This window comes from Balaenoptera musculus, chromosome 2 (genome assembly GCF_009873245.2).
Source record: "Balaenoptera musculus isolate JJ_BM4_2016_0621 chromosome 2, mBalMus1.pri.v3, whole genome shotgun sequence".
In the NCBI taxonomy this organism is placed as follows: Eukaryota; Metazoa; Chordata; class Mammalia; order Artiodactyla; family Balaenopteridae; genus Balaenoptera; species Balaenoptera musculus.
The window spans coordinates 49466438-49487473 of NC_045786.1; the positions used below are offsets into that span (position 1 = coordinate 49466438).

The 21036-nt window shown below is 46.8% G+C and overlaps 1 protein-coding gene across 7 annotated transcripts in view; it reads left to right on the plus strand.

Moving 5' to 3' along the window:
- Positions 1-21036, plus strand: part of PGPEP1L (pyroglutamyl-peptidase I like) — a 64124-nt gene that overhangs the window by 24451 nt on the left and 18637 nt on the right. For 4 of the 7 annotated variants that reach the window (XM_036843825.1, XM_036843824.1, XM_036843821.1 and 1 more), the window contains 2 exons: positions 11436-11558; positions 12572-12798. In XM_036843825.1, coding sequence (XP_036699720.1) covers positions 11466-11558; positions 12572-12798 — 320 coding nt within the window. In that variant the 5' untranslated portion in view covers positions 11436-11465. The remainder of the gene's footprint in view (positions 1-11435; positions 11559-12571; positions 12799-21036) is intronic. The other 3 variants (XM_036843822.1, XM_036843826.1, XM_036843827.1) reach the window with 2 other exon arrangements.

Genomic DNA, 21036 nt, shown 5'->3' on the forward strand with positions numbered 1-21036 from the left:
GGAGGATGGTGACTACACACTGACCACAAGCCCGTAGACCCAGACTGGCTGGAACCAGAAAGTTAATAATTAAGATTCCTGAAACACCACCCTGTTACCTCACCACCAAGCAATCAGAAGAAATTCATGCCCCCTGCACCCCTCACCCCAAATGTTGCCTTTAAAAATCCTTCCCTGAAAGCCATCAGGGAGTTCGGGTCTTGTTTTTTTTTTTTTTGAAGGAATTATATAAAGATTTTGTTTATTTTTTTAAAAATAAATTTATTTATTTATTTTTGGCTATGTTGGGTCTCTGTTGCTGCGCGCGGGCTTTCTCTAGTTGTGGCAAGTGGGGGCTACTGTTTGTTGCAGTGTGCGGGCTTCTCATTGTGGTGGCTTCTCTCTTTGTTTATTTTATTTTATTTTATTGTTGGCTGCATTGGGTCTTCATTGCTGCGTGTGGGCTTTCTCTAGTTGCGGTGGCTTCTCTTGTTGCGGAGCACGGGCTCTAGGCACACGGGCTTCAGTAGTTGTGGCATGAGGGCTCAGTAGTTGCGACTCATGGGCTCTAGAGCACAGGCTCAGTAGTTGTGGCACACAGGCCTAGTTGCTCCGTGGCATGTGGGATATTCCTGGGCTGAAACCTGTGTCCCCTGCATTGGCAGGCCGATTCTTAACCATTGCACCACAAGGGAAGTCCAAGTTCGGATCTTTTGAGCATGAGCTGCCCATTCTCCTTGCTTGGCCCTGCAGTAAATGCTGTACTTCTCTTCACTACAACCTCGTGTCAGTACCAAACTGCCAAGTTCGGTTTGGTAACACCATCTTGGAGATATGTTACCACATGAGCTAATATTACCCTTCTGAAGCGTTATACCAATTCCCCTTTGCAGTAGCAGTGAATGAGAGTACATGGTGCTTTATTACACACCCCAGCACTAGGGTGTTATGGTTTCTAAAACCTTTGCCAGTTTGATTAGTACCACAGTGTTAATATAAATCCTATTAAACCAGCACCCTTAAATCAAGACAAAGGTCATTGAAAGGAGTGGAGAGATATCATTAACTCAATTCCTTTGAATTTCCTGACTGTTCACTTTTTTTTAGGAACTGAAAATAACCTTAATAATAATATATTGCATCTGTATATTTGAACTTTTTTTCCCAAGATTTTTACAGATGTCAATCAAGTGGTCTGGCTTGACTAGAATTAATGACCAATATAACGCACAGGCAAAAATATCTCCCACATTCGATTTTGAAAAATAAACTGAAAATGAAATTAAACACCCCACTCCCTCATTTGGACAACAAAGACTCCTGCTTCTCTATTTAGTACGTGCCCCACAAGGCACTTTTTTTGTCAGTCAAATATTCAAATCTAGGTGATTGGAAAGTTTGATAAAATTCCGGAAGTCTAAGTAGACAGAGTTATTATTATGTTTTGTTTGGGATAATCCTGGAATCCCAGTGAAGAATGCAATCGTGCAGGATTTGTGGGACAGATCATTCCATGTCATTCCACAACATCTGGAGCACACCACTCCGGTGGTGCTGGTCCTCCGTGGTGGCAAAACTGACAAGAAACGAAAAACTGAGCAAGAGAATGTCAGCAAGTCCTATGGGCCATGAAGATTATAGGGCACAGTGATGTGTTGGATGGTGACTTGGGAACTCCTCTAGCAGGTGTGGGCCAGGAAGGCCTCTCTGAGGATGTGACATTTTGACTGGGACCTGAGTGACCAGGAGCAGCCTCCCTGGGAAGTGGTCCAGGCGGAGGGAGTAGCTGCTGTAAAGGCCATGGGTAGCATCACAGGACCACGGGTATCAGAGCTAGAAGAGGCGGAGAGGAAATTGGATGTGACAGGCTTGTACCTCGACTTTCCAGACCCAAGTTCCTTTGACTACATGCCTCTGGGTAATTAGAAACCAGACCAGCAGGAGGAATGTTCTTTTGGGCTGAGATAATTTTGGTTAATTGTTCCATCTGTAGTTCACTGGGAAAAAATCAGATGTGCTGAATGGATGAGGGTGCATTTCCACCCAGTTGCAGAGACAGGGTAAGCTGAACAGACCTGAGGTTGAGGTCCTCTATGGCTCGTAAAGTCTGGGGGGATTGACACTCAGAGAACACTTTATTTATTTATTTATTTTTAATTTATTTTTATTTATTTATTTATTTATTTTTAGCTGTGTTGGGTCTTCGTTTCATACGAGGGCTTTCTCTAGTTGCAGCAAGCGGGGGCCACTCTTCATCGCGGTGCGCGGGCCTCTCACTATCGCGGCCCCTCCTGTTGCGGGGCACAGGCTCCAGACGCGCAGGCTCAGTAGTTGTGGCTCATGGGCCCAGTTGCTCCGCAGCATGTGGGATCCTCCCAGACCAGGGCTCGAACCCGTGTCCCCTGCATTAGCAGGCAGTCTCTCAACCACTGCGCCACCAGGGAAGCCCGAGAACACTTTATTTTGTAAAACGTCTCCCTTGCAAGAAAGATCATGTGACTAATGACTCTGCACTCCTTAGCTACCCAGCCCCTATCAAGAGCATGAACTGCTGATCTTATAGCCTAAACAGTACCTCCCCTCCAACACCCTTGATTTTGCTTGTTATGGATCAGGTAGCTGTTCTGGTTAAGCTTCTGCTCCTGGCTGCCTGGGGCCTCCATAGGTCTGGGAGCCACAAGCAGAAGCCTGAATCTGCCCAGGTTCCCAGATGGGGACCCACTGGAGTTGAGGGCACTGTTGACAGACAATGAAAGTGTAGTGTTATTCTTGGGACACAAACCACTGGAGATCAATTCAGAGATGAATAACATCCAACCGTGTCCCTCTGAAAAGCAAATTCCAGTGGCAATCTCTACCTACCTTCCTTTCTAGCCAGGTCTCTGGACATGGCAGACTCCCTATTGCTATTCCATAGCTAGACGGGTGATTCCTTTCCATCCTTTCTCTTCCCCACTCAGTCCTGTCCAGTCCTTGCAGGGCAAATACAGCTGATAAACTTCTAAGTTGAAAGGCAGTATCCCTGACATATAAAGAGCTTCTGTAAGTAGGAAAAAAAAAAGGTGACTGACCCTAAAGAAAAGTAGGCCTAAGATACGGAGAGTCACTTTATAGAGAAAGGAATGCAAATGACTCTTATCCATGTGAAAATATGTCCAAACTTGCTCATAAGAGGAAAGCAAATTAAAGCCATGCTAAGATCAGATTGGCAAAAATCCAAAAGTTTGACAACTAGTGTGCAAGGCTGTGAGGCTGATGGGCACTGTCATACTTTGCTGGAGGGAATGCAATGTGGTACAGCCCCAATGGAGAGGAATTTGGCAATCCCAGCAAGATAATATATGTGTTGCTCCAGCAATCCAGAAAATTTCTAGAAGCTCTCCCAAAGGTACACTGGCAAAAATAAGGAAAGACAGCTGCACAAAGATAGGGAAAGTATATATAAGAAGGGAGGAGTGCCTAAATATATGTCACATATTTGTTTATGAAAATTAAAAATGAAGGATAAATCATAAAACTAAAAAATAGTTTCTTATGGAGGGGAAAAACAAAGGAACTAGACTTCTTCGAGTAAAGCTTGTTCTGTAGATTTAACTATGGAACCATGTAGCATATTTTACATACTAATAAAGCAACATTAATTTTTTAAGAAGGAATCCATAGAAATTATGAGTAAATTGAGTTAATGAGCCTAACAGTGTGTCCAGTTAGTGACACAACCACACAGAGAGGAACTATGATGACTAGTTTTGAAACCCAGCAATTTACTTTAAGGACAAAAAACCAAATAGAAAACAAAAATATCTCAAACTTTTGAGTCATCATATTGTTAAAAGTGTAGTTAGTATTGTTATTCTGAGACTATCGTGTGTAGAGTGTGGGATAAAGTGAAATGTGCATTGAAGGATATTTAACATCTCAGCCTCTGAGGCACTGTCAGTAGCTTTCCCTTAAACACTAAGAGCACTCCACATATGTTCAAACACCCTCTGTGGGGACAGTATCACCATGGAGAGCCACTGCAAGGGCTCTCAGTTTTACAGATGAGACATCGAGGCTCTTAAAGTCTAAGTCATTTTCCCAAAGTCAAATGCCTGAGGTGGTGTGCAAGGGGCAAATCTGGAATTGAACTGCACCCACTAGACTCCAAGCCTGTTCTCCTGACTCCTACAATGAGTTGTGACCTCCAGGTTGACCCTAGTAGTACCATCTCTCCTGCCCGCCCTCTCCCTGCTCTGAGGACGTTTACTTTCCACAGGCATTTCCCACCCATGGTAGGAACAGGGCAGCACAGTGCTTGGACAAAGGAAGGACTTGAAAAATGTTGAAAAAAAATGAATGAATGAATGAAAACAGAGAAAATTGCCTTCTTTTCTGCTTGGAAAAAAAGCTAGTAGGAGAAAATAAAGAAGAAATGATTCTTAAGGAGAGGCCAGGATTCAAGAGCCATTGAGATACCTCTGTGTCAGGGGGTTTCCAAGACCACCGTCAGGCTCCAAGATTCACCTGAATCAGGACTCAGAAAAGCTGTTATACTCACGGTTGCAGTGTACTACAGTGAAAGGATCCGTATTGAAATCACCAAAGGGAAAGGTGCATGGAGCAAAGACCAGGAGAGACCAGGTACAAGCTTCCAAGTGTCCTCTCCCAGTGGAGTTGCATGGATACATGTAACTCTCCCAGCAATGCCATGTGACAGCAGGTGTGAAGTGTTGTCAACGTGGGAAGCTTATCGGAGCTTTGGTGTCCAGGGTTTTTATTGGAGTCAGTCACATAGGTATGCAGTGCCTGCCTGCCTGACCTCAGCTACTCAAACTCCAGAGCAAAAACAGGCATCCACCATAAATCACACAGTTGGCATAAACTCTAATAAAAACTAGCACAGTGTGACCCAAGGCCACAGGCATACAAGCAGAACATGCCAAGGGCTCAGAGCTCTTTCTCCCAGGAGCCAGCCAAGGGCCAGTCCTGAAGACAGGTGTTTCTTGGAAATGTGCAGAGTTTGAGCAGCCACAGCCTGCTGGGTTAACCCTTTCCTGCCCAACCTTCTAAGCAGAGGTGAGAGGTGTGCAGGCCCACCGACCCCTTGTCCTCCAATACTTCCTACATCAGCACCTTCTTGAGGATCCAAAATCATTTCCAAAATGGGGTTTGCAAGTTGATCCGTTGGAGGACAGGATGAAAATATCAGGATTTCCATTTCTATGGTTTTTTTAAAAAAATTGTGATTAAAAACACATAAAATTTACCATCTCAACCATTTTTAGGTGTACATTTCAGTAGTGTTAAGTATATTCACGTTGTGCAGCGGATATTCAGAACTTTTCATCTTGCAAAACTAAAACTCTGTATCTGTTGAACAACAACTCCCCATTTCCCCCTCCCCCAAACCCCTGATGACTGTTATTCTACTTTCTGTCTCTATGAGTTTGACCACTTTAGATCCGTCATATAGGTGGAATCATACAGTATTTGTCTTTTTGTGACTGGCTTATTTCACTTAGCATAGAATGTCTTCCAGGCTCATCTATATTGTAGCATGTGCCAGAATTTTCTTCCTTTTAAGGCTGAATAATATTTCATTGATTGTATAGATCACATTTTGTTTATTCATCCATCAATGGACATTTGGGTTGCTTCCATCTCTTGGCTATTGTGAGTAATGTTGCAATGAACATGAATGTACAAATATCTCTTTGAGCTCTTGCTTTCAATTCTTTTGGATATGTACCCAGACATAGGATTGCTAGATCACATGATGATTCTATTTTTAATATTTTGAGGAGTGTCCGTACTGTTTTCCACAGCAGCTGCACCATTTTACATTCCCACCAACAGTGCACAAGGGTTGCAGTTTCTCCACATCTTTGCCAACACTTGCTATCTTTTTTTTTTTTTTTCATAGTGGCCATCCTAATGGGTGTGAATCTCTATGTTTTTAGTCTATAAAACTAAATTTCATAGCTGGACCAAAGCTGACCTGGCTTTGTACATCTGCAGGTCCCGGGACAGGCTTGGTTTCCTGAGGGAAGAGGGAACGTGTCACCCTTGGAGCAAGGGACACCATGGTGATAGGCCCTCCGTCTTTGAATCATTTTTATTTTATTACAGAGTATTTCAGCCCAGTTAATGGGTTTCAGAATTATATTATCCAGTTTTAATTAAACTAAGCCTCAAATTATGATCACGGAATCCTTACAAAAATGATCTTCAAAAACCCCACAGATATAAGATAACATGGTGCAAACCTGAACAAACATGTGAAAACAGCCAAGTGACCCTTTTCCTAACCTCATCTGAGTTCTCTCCCAGACACATTTTGATGTAAAAACAAGAATAATCTAATAAGAAATTGGCCAAAAAAAGGGAAGAATTAAGAAAACCACCGAAAATATAGATATACATCCACTTATTAACAGTGAAGCCCACATGCAGTGTGTATCATGCCTTAAGACATGAAGACATCAGCTAATGATAGTGTGTGTGTGTGTGCACGTGCATGCACACACGTGTGTGTGCACACTAAAATCTTTTATCAATAGGGGCATACAATCAAAACTATTTGGAGACAACTGCTCTAGTTAGAGGATTAGGAATTACGGGGTCACTGTTTTTCATACTGGATTTTTCAGGCAAGAGACCCACTAGTTTGGAGGAATAACCAAAAGATATTGGGCGCAGGCTGGGACAGTCGTCACATATAGAGAACGGAACTTGGCTTTGTTAAGGAAAGGAGAGTGACCTGGGAACTATCCCAAGCCCTACACTGTTGACCCCAATGTTGTGGTAACATCTCCTTTGTGACTACTCCCTGGAACTCCTCCCTTCTTTTAAACTTATCCTCGGTTTTGTCATCTGTAAAATGGTGACATCATCGGGGGACTGGGGTAGGGTGCGGGGTGTAGTGCCTGCACACAGCGAGGATGCTCCAGGGGCAGCTAGTCTGATTACTAGACTCTTTGTTAAGCTTTTAGAACCAGAAAAATATTACATACAAAAATATTCCATTGTGAAAATGTTATGACGAGTATAGAAAGAAATAGCAATCTCGCCTAATTCTCCCCTTAAGGGATGACCATTTTCTGTATGTTTCCATTTCCATAAATGGCTGCAGGAAACAGTCTGAGATCCTGATTTTTAAACTTACTTCTTTTCATGGGTATTCCTATATCAATAAATTCTTTGTAAAATCATTTCGAATGGCTACATTATGCTCCACCGGTGGCTGTCCTATACTTAGTATGCTAGGCCTCCTGTCACCTCTATGGGCTTCTTCCTGGGCCTGGTGAGCCCCTCCCCAGCTCTGGCCTTAGTTTCTCTCTCCCCGGAGCACCTCCAGCCTGATGAGGTCGGAGGGAGCCCAGGCCTGTGTCTGAGCACCCGATGGTTCCCAGGTCCCTTCCAGCCCTGCAGGTCAAGAAGAACTAGCTGTCATTTCCTCTTCCATGGTCAGCCCCCGGACATGCACACACAGGCACACCAAGACCCTCAGCCAGAGCCCAGCACAGAGGCTGCACGCAGGAGTGCCTAGTCCACATCTGATGACTGATGGATAAGTGAACGAGAGAAGAATGGAAGGAAGAGGGAAGGAGGGAGAGAGGGAGGGAGGAAGGGCCGAAGGAAGGAAGGAAGGGAGGGAGGGAGGGAGGGTGGGTGTTTGCACATACCTCCAAGCTCCCGCTATTCCTTTCCCTCGAACAGTCTTTTAATCCTCCAAGCCCCAGTCAGAGCCCCCTCTGTGCAGCCCTCTTAGGCTGCAACTCCATGTGCACAGTCTTGCTTAACCTTCACAGCAACCCTTGCGAGGGAGGTCCTGTTATTACTATGTTTTGCAGATCAAGAAACTGAGGCTCAGCAAGTTTTAATAATTTTCCCAAACCCACACAGTAGGGAGAGGAAAAAGCAGGGTCTGGGCCCCTTCCTAATGCCCTAGTCGGGGGTCCTCACCTTCAGGCTTCCGCAGCTGGCGGGGGCCAAACACAGCCCTTGGAACCGGAACCAGGACTCTTGTGATCACGTCCCGTTCCTGGTCTGCGTCTCCTCTGAGAATGTGACCCTCCAGGACACGCCAAGCCCTGGCAGAGGACCGCATTGCACGCACTCGGGGAGTTTTTCTTGAATGCCTGAGTGAAGAAATGCTTTCCTGTTTCCTGGTACTAGCCCCAGACTCTCATTTGATAAGGGAAGAATCAGATTTTGGAAAAACAGCAACCGCTTTGCAACACCAGTTGGTGCCACAGTCTCGGTGGATTTTAAAAACAATTCAGAGAGCAACTGGTGTCTTTTCTCCTTCTTTCGGTTCCCTTTGTTAAACTGGCATGTGTTCCTGGTGACCAGATCTCGGATGACATGGAGGCAAGAAGAAATGGGAGAAAGGCAGAAGGCATGACTCTCTGATTCCTGAGGACCTTTGTGACTGGTGGGGTTCAGGCTTTTTGCGGGATTATGGGCCTGGCATGGGCACTCAGCTCCCTGCAGAGCCTGGTGGTTCCTGTGGCTAGAACAGTACCCTGAATTGTACTTTGGTGACGGTTATACCAGGCTTTGTCCCTGCCCCCTTGAGCACAAAACACTCTGCAGTTCTAGCTGAGAAAGTGTGCCAGTCTGAAAAGCACAAACCCCTGGCTCTCTCTGGTCTGCACAGAACGCATACTCTCTTTGCTAAAACAATCAACCCTCCTTGGCAGAAAGGGTGGTGGCAGCCAGTGGCCTGCCGACTGCTTATGCAGAATGTTCTACTCACTGCTTCTGACAGGCCCAAGCTCATCAAATTCTAATAAATATCACTTTCAATAAATCCCTCTTGCATGACTTTTTCAAATTAATATGGATTAATTATAAGCATCGATCCCTCATATAAAGTCCCGATTGTGCCAGATGCTGTGCTGGGCACTTTTTGTGAATCATTTAACATTTGTGAAAACCCCTCTGGCTTTTAATTATGCCCATTTCACAGATGAGAAAACTGAGATGCACCAAGCCTAAATAACATGCCCAAGTTTGCCCAGTGAAAGGTGGCAGAGCCAGATCTCAAACCTTCGTCTTTCTGACTCCAAAGCCCATGCCTTTCCCTGCAGCACTATAGTCGGGGTCTCGCTTTGCATGTGTCCCCCTTCTGCCCTGTTCCCTCCTCATTCCAGGCTTAGGCTGCTGATGACCACCAGCTTGGCCTGTTTTTTGTAAAATGCTATTGTCTGCCATGGGTCACAGTGTAGATGGCCCAGGGCACCAAGTGTGTGTCTGTGAGACAGAGAGAGAGAGAGAGCGGGAGAACACATGCTTGAGGGAGCAGAGTGTCCACATAAGTCAGTGCCTGGAGACTCTTTCCATGATTGCAGGTTGGAAGGAGTTCCTCAATATCCCAAATCAGATTCTGACTTCAGTCCCAGGTTGGCTGTGTCACCTTCAAGAGTTATAATGAGTTGGATGGATGAACTGGCATGTATCTGAAACTCAACCAGGCCTCATCTCATTACCAACTGGAAGCTCACCTGTATTAGTCAGCTTGGGCTGCTATAACAAAATACCATAGGCTGAGTGGCTTAAACAACACACATGTATTTCTCACAGTTCTGGAGGCTGGAAGTCCAAGATCAAGGTGCCTGCAGATTTGGTTCCTGGTGAGAACTTTCTTTCTGGCTTGCAGATGACTGCCTTCTGGTTATGTCCTCCCTCACATTGCAGAGATAGAAGGGCTCTGGTCTCTTCCTCTTCTTATAAGGGCCCTAATCCCATCATGGGGGCCTCACCCTCATGACCTCATCTAAACCTAATTACCTCCCAAAGACTTCATCTCCAAATACCATCACATTGGGGGTTAGGGTTTCAACATATGAATTTGGTGGGGGAGGGCATATTTTCAGTCCATAGCTCCCCCTCCCAATACCAGTACAGCTTACCACACATACTGGTGACCTCAGGATGGCTGCAGACTTCCCATAGCCATCCAGGCAGCTTGGCCAAGGCCCTGGGAGGCCTGCAGCCAGTGGAGGTGCGGTTACCCTCCTGTCTGCCCTCTGTCCTCAGTGGCTGATGTCTATTGGCTCCAATTGTTCCTCCCCTTGCTGAAAGTACTCTAGGGGAATCAGCAGGCCCCAGGACTTCCAGCCCCACAGTGTGGGCGACAGTGGTCACCTCTTTCCAGGGGAGGCTGGCTGCCCCTTAGCAGAGTCCCTAGAGCTGGTGACAGGGCAGATCTCCCAAGCTGCCAGCTCTCTCTGTAGGGACAACTGGGAGGGAAAGAGGAAGAGGGAGACATTCTAGTTAGGGAGAGAAAATATGCCAGGAAGATACTGGAGAATAATTCCATGGTAATACTTGAACAAGTTCAAGTTTATACTGGTCCACAATCCCTTATCTGCAATTCTGACATCCAAAGATTTCTAAATATTAGAAGTTTTCCTTAACCTATTTGATGGCAAAACATGACCTGAGCTGATGTGAGGCAATGTGTGACATCTGTATTTATTCTACCTAGAGTGCCTATTCCTATTTCCTGCACTGAAATGTCAAGGTGGCTGGTTGTGGAGTGCAGCCCTAGACCAGGAGTTCCACTAGAATCCAACAGTGGAGGGATTCTAATGTCAGCCTCTAGTCAAGGCTGTTTGAGCATCAGATTAGAGGCTTGAAAGGAAACAGCTGATAAGCAGAAGCAGGGCCTTTCAGTCTCCTGGGCATTGTCTTTCAGATATGTAAAATACACAGAGGTGTCAAGTCCAATGTCAAATGCACTCCATTCCACACCTATAGCTCTATAAAGGCCACAGAGAACTACAGTTTGGCTTCCCTGCACTTTCTACTTCGGCAAGAGTAATGCCATCAGCCTTCTGGAAAGCACCGCCTTATAGAGTGTAATGGGTGAAGTGTTCTTATAAAGCGGGGAATCTGGACACAAAAACAAGCATGCACAAAGGGGAGGTGATGTGAAGACTGCAGTTATGCTGCCACAAGCCAAGGACTATGGGGGGCTACCAGAAGCTGGAAGAGGCAAGGTAGGATCCTTCTCCTACCAGGTTCAGAGGGAGGATGACCCTGCTGACACCGTGATTTTGGACTTCTGTCCTGCAAGACTGTGAGATGATAAATTCCTGTTCTAAGCTCCCTGTGCCTCTGCAGCTCCCTCTGCCTGGCACACTCTTCTCCAGCTTCTTCATCTGGCTCACCCACATCTGTCCCCTAGAACTCCCCTGCATCCCCTCTGTGAACTATGTTCTAACCTGCAGACTGGGTCAGGCATGCCTCTGGGGTACGTGCCCCTTGACAGAAGCAGCTATGTGGGGCCTTGTGCGTGGGGCAGGAACCACGGCCCCCCTGTTGGCCCCTCGCCACTCCTTGAGGGCAGGGTCCAGGCCCACAGAAGGCCCTGAGAATGGACTGGATGACCCCGATGTTGGCTTTTCAGGAACTCCCCTTGGCCCTCCATAAGGCAAGATGAGTCCACCTGTTTCTTTCTGCAGGAACTCTCCAAGCTGGGTCTGGGGAGTGACATGGAGGTGGAGCTGCAGATTCTTCAACTGCCAGTGGATTACAGAGAGGTGAAGCAGAGGGTCACCAGAATCTGGGAGGATCTTCAACCGCAAGTAAATGACAGCTGGGGAGGCAGTTGGGCTGGGGGACAGGGGGCTGATTATGTGGTGGAGACCCAGAACCTGTGAACCTCAGGACACTGTTTCTAGGGTTGATGGCTGAAGTGTACCCTGCCCCCGCATCCCACCAGTAAGGGCCCAGATGATTTCATAAGGGTCTATTTGTAAAAGTTTAAGATGAAAGACAGAGTAGATCTTGGAATAAGACTCTGGAGAGAGAGAAGGAGGAAAAGAAATGGAAGCTTTATTCCCAGCCGGGACCCAAAGGTAGTTTCCACCTAACAGAGAGGCCCTTGGGTTAGGTCCCAGCCAGGCCCTTGCAGGGCAGGTGGGTTGTGAGGTGGGCTGAGAGGCAAGGACCTCTTGGACCTAGGAGAGCAGTTTGAGGGCAGCCCCACTGGGAGATGGGAGAGTGGCCCACCTGGGGAGGCCCATCTTCATCACTCCCAGCCTATCTTACCACAACAGAGTTACTGTATAGGAAGCTGGTACAAATATCCCCCAAATACGATGACCAGATAATATTAATAAAACATAGACCACCAAACCATTAAGACAACACCCCAAATATTTTGATAAAACAATCAGCTATTTTTTCAAAGAGGAAAAATAATTGGCTCAAAAAATTCTAACTATTTTATTAGACTGTTACTAACTTCCTTTATTAAGGAGTTTCATAAAAGAGATGGAAGCCTCCACAGAAAGGCTAAGCTTCTCCTGGGACATGCTTAGATACCAGCTGGATCCCCCAGGGAAAAAGGGAATATACTACCCTGTAAGAATATTTTAAAATATAAAAGTATTTAAATTAGATGCCACATGGGTTTCTATCCAGCTGTTTTTCGTTCCAGCACATTCATCAGGGGAAGCAGGCAGGGGATGGGGGTGATGCTGGCACATTTGGGATGTTGAGGTGTCTTGCACCCCGGAGCTCTCCCTCTGTGTGGTCTGGGGGGAGAGCAGACCTCAGTTTCCCTAATCTCCTGCCGCCACGTGTGTTCACACAGCTCGTTGTGCATGTGGGCATGGACCCCACCGCCAAGGCCATCTTTCTGGAACAGTGCGGCAAGAACTGGGGCTACGGGGACGCCGACATCCGGGGCTTCCACCCTGAGTGCGGCGTGTGCCTTCCGGATGGCCCAGAAGTGATCGCTTCGGGAGTCAGCATGAGGGCAGTCAGCAGGAGCGCGGTGGTCGAGGGCGTGGAGGTGGCCTTTTCCCGAGACGCAGGCAGGTGCGTTTTGTTCCTGGGCACGTAGGGGAGGAGGAAGGGCTGAAGTGGCCTCTGACCAGCCTTTCTCCTGGGATGTGCCATCCTGTGCCATCCAGCTGGGTGCTTGGCGGCAGGGAACAGCCCAGAGTCACCCTGCACTCTGGCCCATTGCTCACTCACGCCCAGGGCTGGTTCCGAGGCCCCCTCCCACTCACCGGCCTGGTGGCTGGCAGAGGAGGAGGGATGGGATGGGGATGTTGAGAGCCACTAACATTTTGTGGATGTTTTATTTTTATTTATTGCTGGCAAAGTTGTGGATTAACTTCTGGTTTAGCCCAGATGAAGATTAATTTACCTTTTTTTCTCCAGACTCTGACCCCCTAGGAGATAGTTACTCCTCCCTGCAAAGAATGAATGAACAAATTGTTACCAAATTAAGTCCTATGAACCCTGCTCAGGTCCTAGCCTGGCCTCTGTTCTTTTTCCCTTTGGGTTCGAGCTTTATTCAGTGGCCAAAGAATGGAGAAGTGGGAACTAAGTTCACAGATCAACTTCTCACCTACCTGGTGAGAGGGATTTAATTTTAAAGATAAAGACAAAGGGAGGTGGAGTGAGGCTAATGATGGGGAGGCATATGCATTAGTCTGCCTGGGAAGGGGCGTGGCTTTTTTGAGGGAGTGAGGTGCCACCCCCTTTTTATCCTTTTTATGGTCCTTAATCGCTGGTCCTGGACACCAGTAGGTGTGTCTTATTAAGCATGTTAAGCTGGTTTAGTAAAATCAACATATAAGGAGACTCAGGGTCTGTTGGAGGTCAGGTTCCTGGCCATCTTGGTCCCAGCTAGTACCACCTGTTTTTGTTTGTTTGTTTGTAGCTTTCTTTCTTATCTCTGGATCCTTTAACTTAAAGATTTATGTTAACTCCTGCTAAAGGTGGGGGTTGGCAGGTTTTGAGCAAAGACCTGGAGAAGCTCTGGCAATAAAATCCCCCTTTCCTTGTTATTGCTCCTCATTCTTGAGGGGCGTTGAAGGGCAAAGGTCTGACTTCTGAACTGCTTCCTGCTGAACCTGAGCATAATTTTTCCCTGGATTAGAGGAGCAGAACTGTTCCTGACTAGCCTAAAATAAGTCTGATTGTCGCCAAGCTGCAGTCCCACTTGCTTGTACCCTTGTGTTAGTATCATCTAAAGTTTGATGGCTTCAAGCTGTTTACTAAGGAAGTTGACAAGGCAGTTAAGGAGGCAAGGCCCAAAGATAAGCAGGATAGTAGCAATTAGGCCTGGGTGAGATTCTGTAGAGTGATTTCATGGTATGCGAAGCCTCCCCAGGGAGCTGCTAGTCTGGAGCAGTCCCTATTCCTGCCAGAATGATCAATAGCAATCCTATTGCTCTTTTATCTCAGGGCAGGGTGATATTATGAATGGTTATACCTAGGTTCCGAGAATTTAGCTGGCCTAGCATGCAGTGTTCCCCCAGCTGGGCATTATCTAAACAAGGAAGGGCTAGAGCCCACTCCAGAGAAGGGAAGGCGGAGTTGGGGTTGGTCTGATGGGGCAGTTGGTTTATTCTTGGGCCACAAAGGAACAGGTACCCAGGGGGAGCTTATGTTCTGGGGAGTTGAACCACCTCCATAAGTGGCTAGCCCAAGAGGGGGTGCCCTTGCAGTGTGGGGAGAGAGGCCCACCTGCATAGCGGGGCTTACTGAGGGATTCTTGACTAGTGGCTTTTCCCCAGGCCTTAGGAGGGCCATATACTAAATGCCAGACAACTGGCATTTTCCCTCTCCAATAAGTACATCTCCCTTCTGGTCCCTGTGTGTATTCATCAAGTTGGTTCAGAGGGCACCAACAGGTGAGATTTCCACAGGAGTCAATCCCGGGGTACTTAAATTGTGGGATAATGGAAGAAGCATTGATCAGAGTCCAGAGCAGCCCTAAGGTGTTATTGCAAGTTCCTCCCTTTGGTAGGGGCGTTTAATATGGGCAGTGGCAGCAAGACGATCAGAGCACTTTAGAGTGAGTGCTTTGTATTCGTTAGAGGGAATCCAAGCAGGGAAGCTGCGTTAGGGATGGGATATGAACTTCAAGAGGGGTAGGTTTAGCCAAGGTGAGAGTGAGGTTATCATTCTTAGGGGTAAAATGTAATACCTTTAATCCGTAGGTGTCACTTGGAGAGTGGGGGTGACAGATCCAGCACTGGGATAGATTTTGTCCACAGGCTATAATTCTCGAGAAATTTACTATTGCATTAAATTCCCATTCTGTGTGGATGGTTGTAAGAGATAGATAGAGCAGAGAAGAAAGAATAGACAATAATGGCCACTCATCCTGCTTCCAATGTTAATATCCCATATGTCCAGCATGGACAGAGGAGGTGTTTGCCAGAGGGAGGGGTTTGGCAGAACAGCAGAAGCCAAGTAAGGCAATAGTAATGACAAGACCAACTAATAAGCCTGTCCACCACATTACTTATCTATTGGTAAGTTAGTCCTTTTCAAAAGTAACTTAAGGTTTGTGACAGGTTCACAGGTGTATTGAGTGCGTGGCTCAGTAACTTCTTCCTCAGGTGTAGGTGCCGTCTTCACTCTGGTATGGTGGGCCCACGGAGTTATGCCCTGCAATTGTCAGGCTGAATGATTGGTCAAGATAACAAGATAAGGTCCTGTCCACTTGGGGTCTAACTGGTCTTGTGGATTTCCAGCCTTCCAGGTTTTCAAATAAACCCAATCCCCAGGGTACAAAGAATGTAAAACCATGTCAGAAGGGGAAGGCAATTCCTGATTCCCTTAGGCGTGTAAAGCTTTGATTATTTCCCCTCTCTGTAAGGCATATTTCATTTGGTCCATATCCCTAAGGTTGGCTTTGTAGCCGGGTCCTTCAGGAATGGGCCTCCTGTACATGATCTCTTATGGACTTAACCTGAGCTTTCCTTTAGGGGCTAATTGCATTCTCAAAAGTGCTGTGGGGCGAAGGGAGATCCAAGGTTGATGAGTCTCTTGACATAGTTTGGCTACATTTCTTTTGAGAGTTTCATTTGTTTTTTTACTTTTCCTAAAGATCGTGGTCTCCAAGAAGAGTGTAAACTCCATTTAATTCCTAGGGCTCTAGAGACTTCCTTAGTAATTTGAGAAACAAAGGCGGGCCCACTGTCACTTCGAATGGATTTAGGGAGCCCAAACTGAGGGATTATTTTTTTGAGCAGGGCCTTAGAGATCTCCGAGGTAGTCTTGGTTTGGGTCGGGAATGTCTCCATCCAGCCAGACGTGTCAGTCAAAACCAGCAAATATCTAAAAAATTTCCTTGTGCCCGGGGCATTACTGTAAAATCAGTTTGCCAGTCTTGACCTGGATGTGTGCCTCTATACTGGGTGGGAGTCACTCCCTTGACCTTGGTGGGCGGTAAGTGTTGGGGTTATTCTGGAGACAGGGCAAGCTTCAACCACCTGTTTAAGGAGACTTCAGAAGTTGGGAGTAGTCATGGATTTGGTGAGCCATTGACACAGGGCCTCCTGCCCATAACATGTGCTCTGGTGAGCTTCCCGGATGGCTTGGAGTGCAGTAGCTGATGGGAGGAACAGCTGCCCATGATCGTTAACCATCCATTCCTGATATTCTGGGCTTTTACATTTGTTTATTTATTTATTTTTGGCTGTTTTGGGTCTTCATTTCTGTGCGAGGGCTTTCTCTAGTTGCGGAAAGCGGGGGCCACTCTTCATTGCGGTGCACGGGCCTCTCACTATCGCGGCCTCTCTTGTTGCGGAGCACAGGCTCCAGACGCGCAGGCTCAGTAGTTGTGGCTCATGGGCCTAGTTGCTCCGCGGCATGTGGGATCTTCCCAGACCAGGGCTCGAACCCGTGTCCCCTGCATTGGCAGGCAGATTCTCAACCACTGTGCCACCAGGGAAGCCCCTCTGGGCTTTTAAAATAGCCCCATCTCAAAGGCTTTTCTCTTTCTTCTGGGGTGTATATGGGAGTGTAAGAGTTAGGATCTGGGAGTACCAGTAGGAGTGACGTTTGAAGTCTGTCCCCACCCTCTGCTACTTGTTGAGCTGCCATATCTGCTCTGTTACTTCCTCTTATTATTTCTGCTTCTCCCTTTTGATGGCCTCTACAGTGAATACAGGCTATACTCTTTGGCAGGGGTATAGCCTCCAGCAGCCTCATAATTCCCCCCCCCCATTTTTAATCTGTTTATTCCCTGAGGTCAGCATTCCCCTCTCCTTCCAGATGGCCCCATGGGTGTGTAGGATTGAATAAGCATATTTAGAGTCAGTGTAGATATTGACAACTTTCCCTTTCCCCAGTTCTAGTGCTCTGATTAGGGCAATTAACTCAGCCCTCTGAGCAGAGCAGCCAGAGGGCAAGGCTTTTAGCTTCCACCACTTCAGTGACAGAAACCACTGTGTAGCCTGCCTTTTGTTTTCCATCTTTCATAAAGCAACTCCCATCAGTGAACCATTCCAATCCTGCCTTCTCTCTAGGGGAGCTCTTTAAGTCAGGCCTGCTGGAATAAACCTGTTCCATAACTTCCTCACAATCATGAGTTAATTTTGGACCTGTCTGAGGTAGCAAGGAGGCAGGGTTAAGGCCATTACAGCGCCTCAGAGTCACAGACAGGTTGTCTAGAAGCATGGCTTGGACTTGGAGGGTTTGACCAGAGGATAACCAGTCTGCCCCCCTTAACTTTACGAGGTGGTGTGGGGTCCAGATGGTCAGACGCTGTCCAAAAGTTAATTTGTTAGCTTCTTTGAGAAGCTGAGAAGTAGCAGCTACAGCCTGTAAACATGGGGGCCCTCCTTTAGCAGTTTGGTCCAATTGTTTAGAAAAACAGGCTACAACCTGAGTCAGAGGTCCAAGTTTTTGTTTAAGCAAGCCCAGGGCAGTTTCTCCTCTCTCATGTACATGTAGATGGAAAGGGAGACTCAGGTAGGGTAAAGGTAACACGGGGATTCTCATGAGATGGTTTTTGAGTTCTAGGAATGCCCAGTCACAATTGGGGGTCTGCTCAAAATGGTCAAGGTCCTTCCTTTTTAATTGTTCATACGAGAGCTTAGCAATTAAGGCAGAATTGGGGATCCGTATGTGGCAGAACTCAGGCATTCCCAGGAAACCCTGAGCTGTTTTCTCGTACTAGGGGTGCCATCTGGCAAATATGTTCTTTCCTCTCCTTGGATAGTGCTCTGTGCCCCTTTTCTATTATTAAACCCTAAGTGTTCTACCTGCTGGAGGGAGATTTGGGCTTTTTCCTTTGAAACTTTATATCCTCTCTCGGCCAGATGATTTAAGGCATTAACTGTGTTATGGTCGAAAAGCTCTTTGGTGGGGTGGCGATTAGAATGTCATACACATATTGAAGTATAGTACCCTGTTCTTTTTTTTTTTAATTAATTAATTAATTTATATTTTATTTTTGGCTGCAGTGGGTCTTTGTTGCTGCGTGTGGGCTTTCTCTAGTTGTGGCGAGCAGGGGCTACTCTTCGTTGCGGTGCGCGGGCTGCTCATTGCGGTGGCTTCTCTTGTTGTGGAGCATGGGCTCTAGGTGCACGGGCTCAGTAGTTGTGGCATGCGGGCTCACTTGCTCTGCGGCATGTGGGATCTTCCTGGACTAGGGCTTGAACTGGTGTCCCTTGCGTTGGCAGGCAGATTCTTAACCACTGTGCCACCAGGGAAGTCCTAGTCCCTTGTTCTAACTCAAGGTCACTAAGAGCCTCAGCTAAAACCTTTCCGAAAAGGGTGGGAGAGTTTTTAAATCCCTGGAGCAGAACCATCCAGCAAAAATGTTGTTTTTTCATGCTGCCACCTGCCATTCAAATGCAAAAATGTACTGAGATTACAGGGCTAAGGGCACACAAAAGAAGGTGTCTTTTAAATCTAACACTGAATACCAAATCCTTTCGCAGTTTAGGGTAGAGAGTAAGGTGTAGGGATTTGGCACCGCTGGGTGAATTTCCTCCATAGCTTCATTTACAGCTTGGAGGTCCTGAACTAGCCAGTATCTCTTGTTTTTGGTTTTTTTTTTTACTGGCAGATTAGGAGTTTTGCAAGGAAAATGGAAGGGTCTAAGAAGCCCTTGTTTGAGTAGACTTTCTATTTAATGCCCGCTAGGGCTTCTTTGCTTAATTGGTATTGTTTTTTATTTGGGTGATTGTAGGCGGGTCGCAGCTTGACCACGACTGGTGGTGCCCTCCTGGCTCTGCCCACAGTGTCGTGGGCCCATACTGAGGGATTAATCCCCTCAAGGTTAATTGAGCCATTATTCTTGGCAGAGGGTGGTAGCATGAGCACTATGGAATGGAAGGGAGTCTTAGGTATTTTGATGTTAAGTTTTGTGTCTCTGAGATAAAATGTAGCTCCCAATTTATATACTAAATCTCTTCCTATTAGAGGAATTAGGCATTCCGGGACATACAGGGAAGAGTGAGATAACTTTTTTCCTTCCAAATCGCACTCAAGATGCTCTATAATATTGCCTTCCTGCGGCTTCCCTTTCACTCCCATTATCTTATATTTATCTTTGGTCATTTTGCCTTGTTGGGTGTTCAGGACCCAGTAAGTGGCCCCTGTGTTGACTAAAAAGTCAGCCTTTTTGCCACCTGTAGTCAGGGTCAGCCAAGGCTTCTTGGGGGTAATTTCCGGGGTGCTCCTAGGAGCCCCTGGGCCCCTTCAGTCCTCTTCTTTTATGTGTGTGACCAATGAGGGTGGGCCAGGACATGGTGGTCCACTTAGTCTCCTTCTGAGACATTTGAGGCATTCCCCCTTCCAGTGGCCCTCCTCTATGCAGTTAGCACACTGATTGTCTTTAAGCCCTTCTCTCCACTGTGGGCATGGTCTTCGAAATCCCAGGCGACTCATTGATGTTACAGGGTCCCTTGTGTGTGTGTGGGGGGGGGGGGCGGGGGGTGGGTGTCATCCCTTGGAGGTCGATTAACCCTGAATTGCTAAAGCCAGAGAACTGGCAGTTTGTTCTGCTCGTTTATTTTCCTTTGTATCGGCCTCCAGATCCCGGTTGTTAAACACCCGAAATGCTGATTCCACCAGCCGGGAAGTAGGTGTGGTGGGCCCTCTCTCCAACTTTTGTAATTTTCTGCTAATGTCTGGGGCACTCTGGGAAATAAGATGGTACTTAATAATGGCCTGCCCTTCCAATGACACCAGGTTTATGTTTGTATACACTCGGAGACACTCCCTTAGGTGCTAAAGGAAGGCTGAGGGATTTTCCTTCAGTCCTTGGATGACTCCTTGAACCTACTCCAATTTATCAGTTTCTTCCCCGCTGATTGAATGCCCTTCAGAATCAAATTCCTGAAATGTGTGAGATGCTGCTGACCATTTTCCTCTAGATGGCCCCACCCAGGGTCCGTGTCGGGAACAGCCTGGACTCCAGGCTGGTATACCGCATGCCCCGCGTTATTTTGATTGGTCTTAGCAGCTTCCTCCCTTGCATTAATTATAATCAGTACCTTTTCTTCCCCAGACGACAAGATGTTTAGGAGGGTTTGGATATCCACTCAAATGAGTGTGCAGTATTCCCCGAACTAAATTAAGGACTCCCTCGGGGTCTTCCCTTAAACCCTTGGATCGATCCTTCCAGTTATAGAGATCCAAAGAAGAGAAGGGTACCTACGCAGTGGTCAGTTCGCCCTTTCCATTGGGAACCTCCTGAAGGGGTAATAGCTTATTGATTCCAGAGGGTTGGTACTGAATGCTGCTACAGGTGTGCATTGGACTAGTCCCCAAGGAAGGTGTACCAAGAGATGGAGGTGAAAGAGTCGGGGAGGGGGACCACCCATTGGGTGGAAGAGGGGGCACCAAGTAGGGAGGTGGTGAACTTGAGGGAGTAGAGAGCGTCGGGGATTCAGGAGAGGTAGGGGTAGATGTCGATGACTCAGGAGTCTTAGGTGAACTGTTGGAAGCGGGGGCAGCTACCCTTAGCAGAGGGAGGAAGTCAAGAGGATCCTCAGGCTGAGATTCCAATTCCAGGAAAGAGAAATTTGAACTAGCCTTGCATTTTTTCCAGAAGCCCTTTATTTGGCTAAGGGCCATGAAAAGTTGGACATAGGAGATCTTATCCCATTTTTTTTTTTAACGCTGGCAATAGAGGTCAAATTAAAAAATAGTATTAGAATTTAGAGAGTTGTTAGTTGGCCGACTTTCTCCATCCGCCAGTTTATATTGGGGCCATGCGGTGTTACAAAAGAAAATAAGCTGTCTCCCTGTTAGTGGGCGCTACTCAAAGAATTTCCAGTTATGGAGAATGCACCT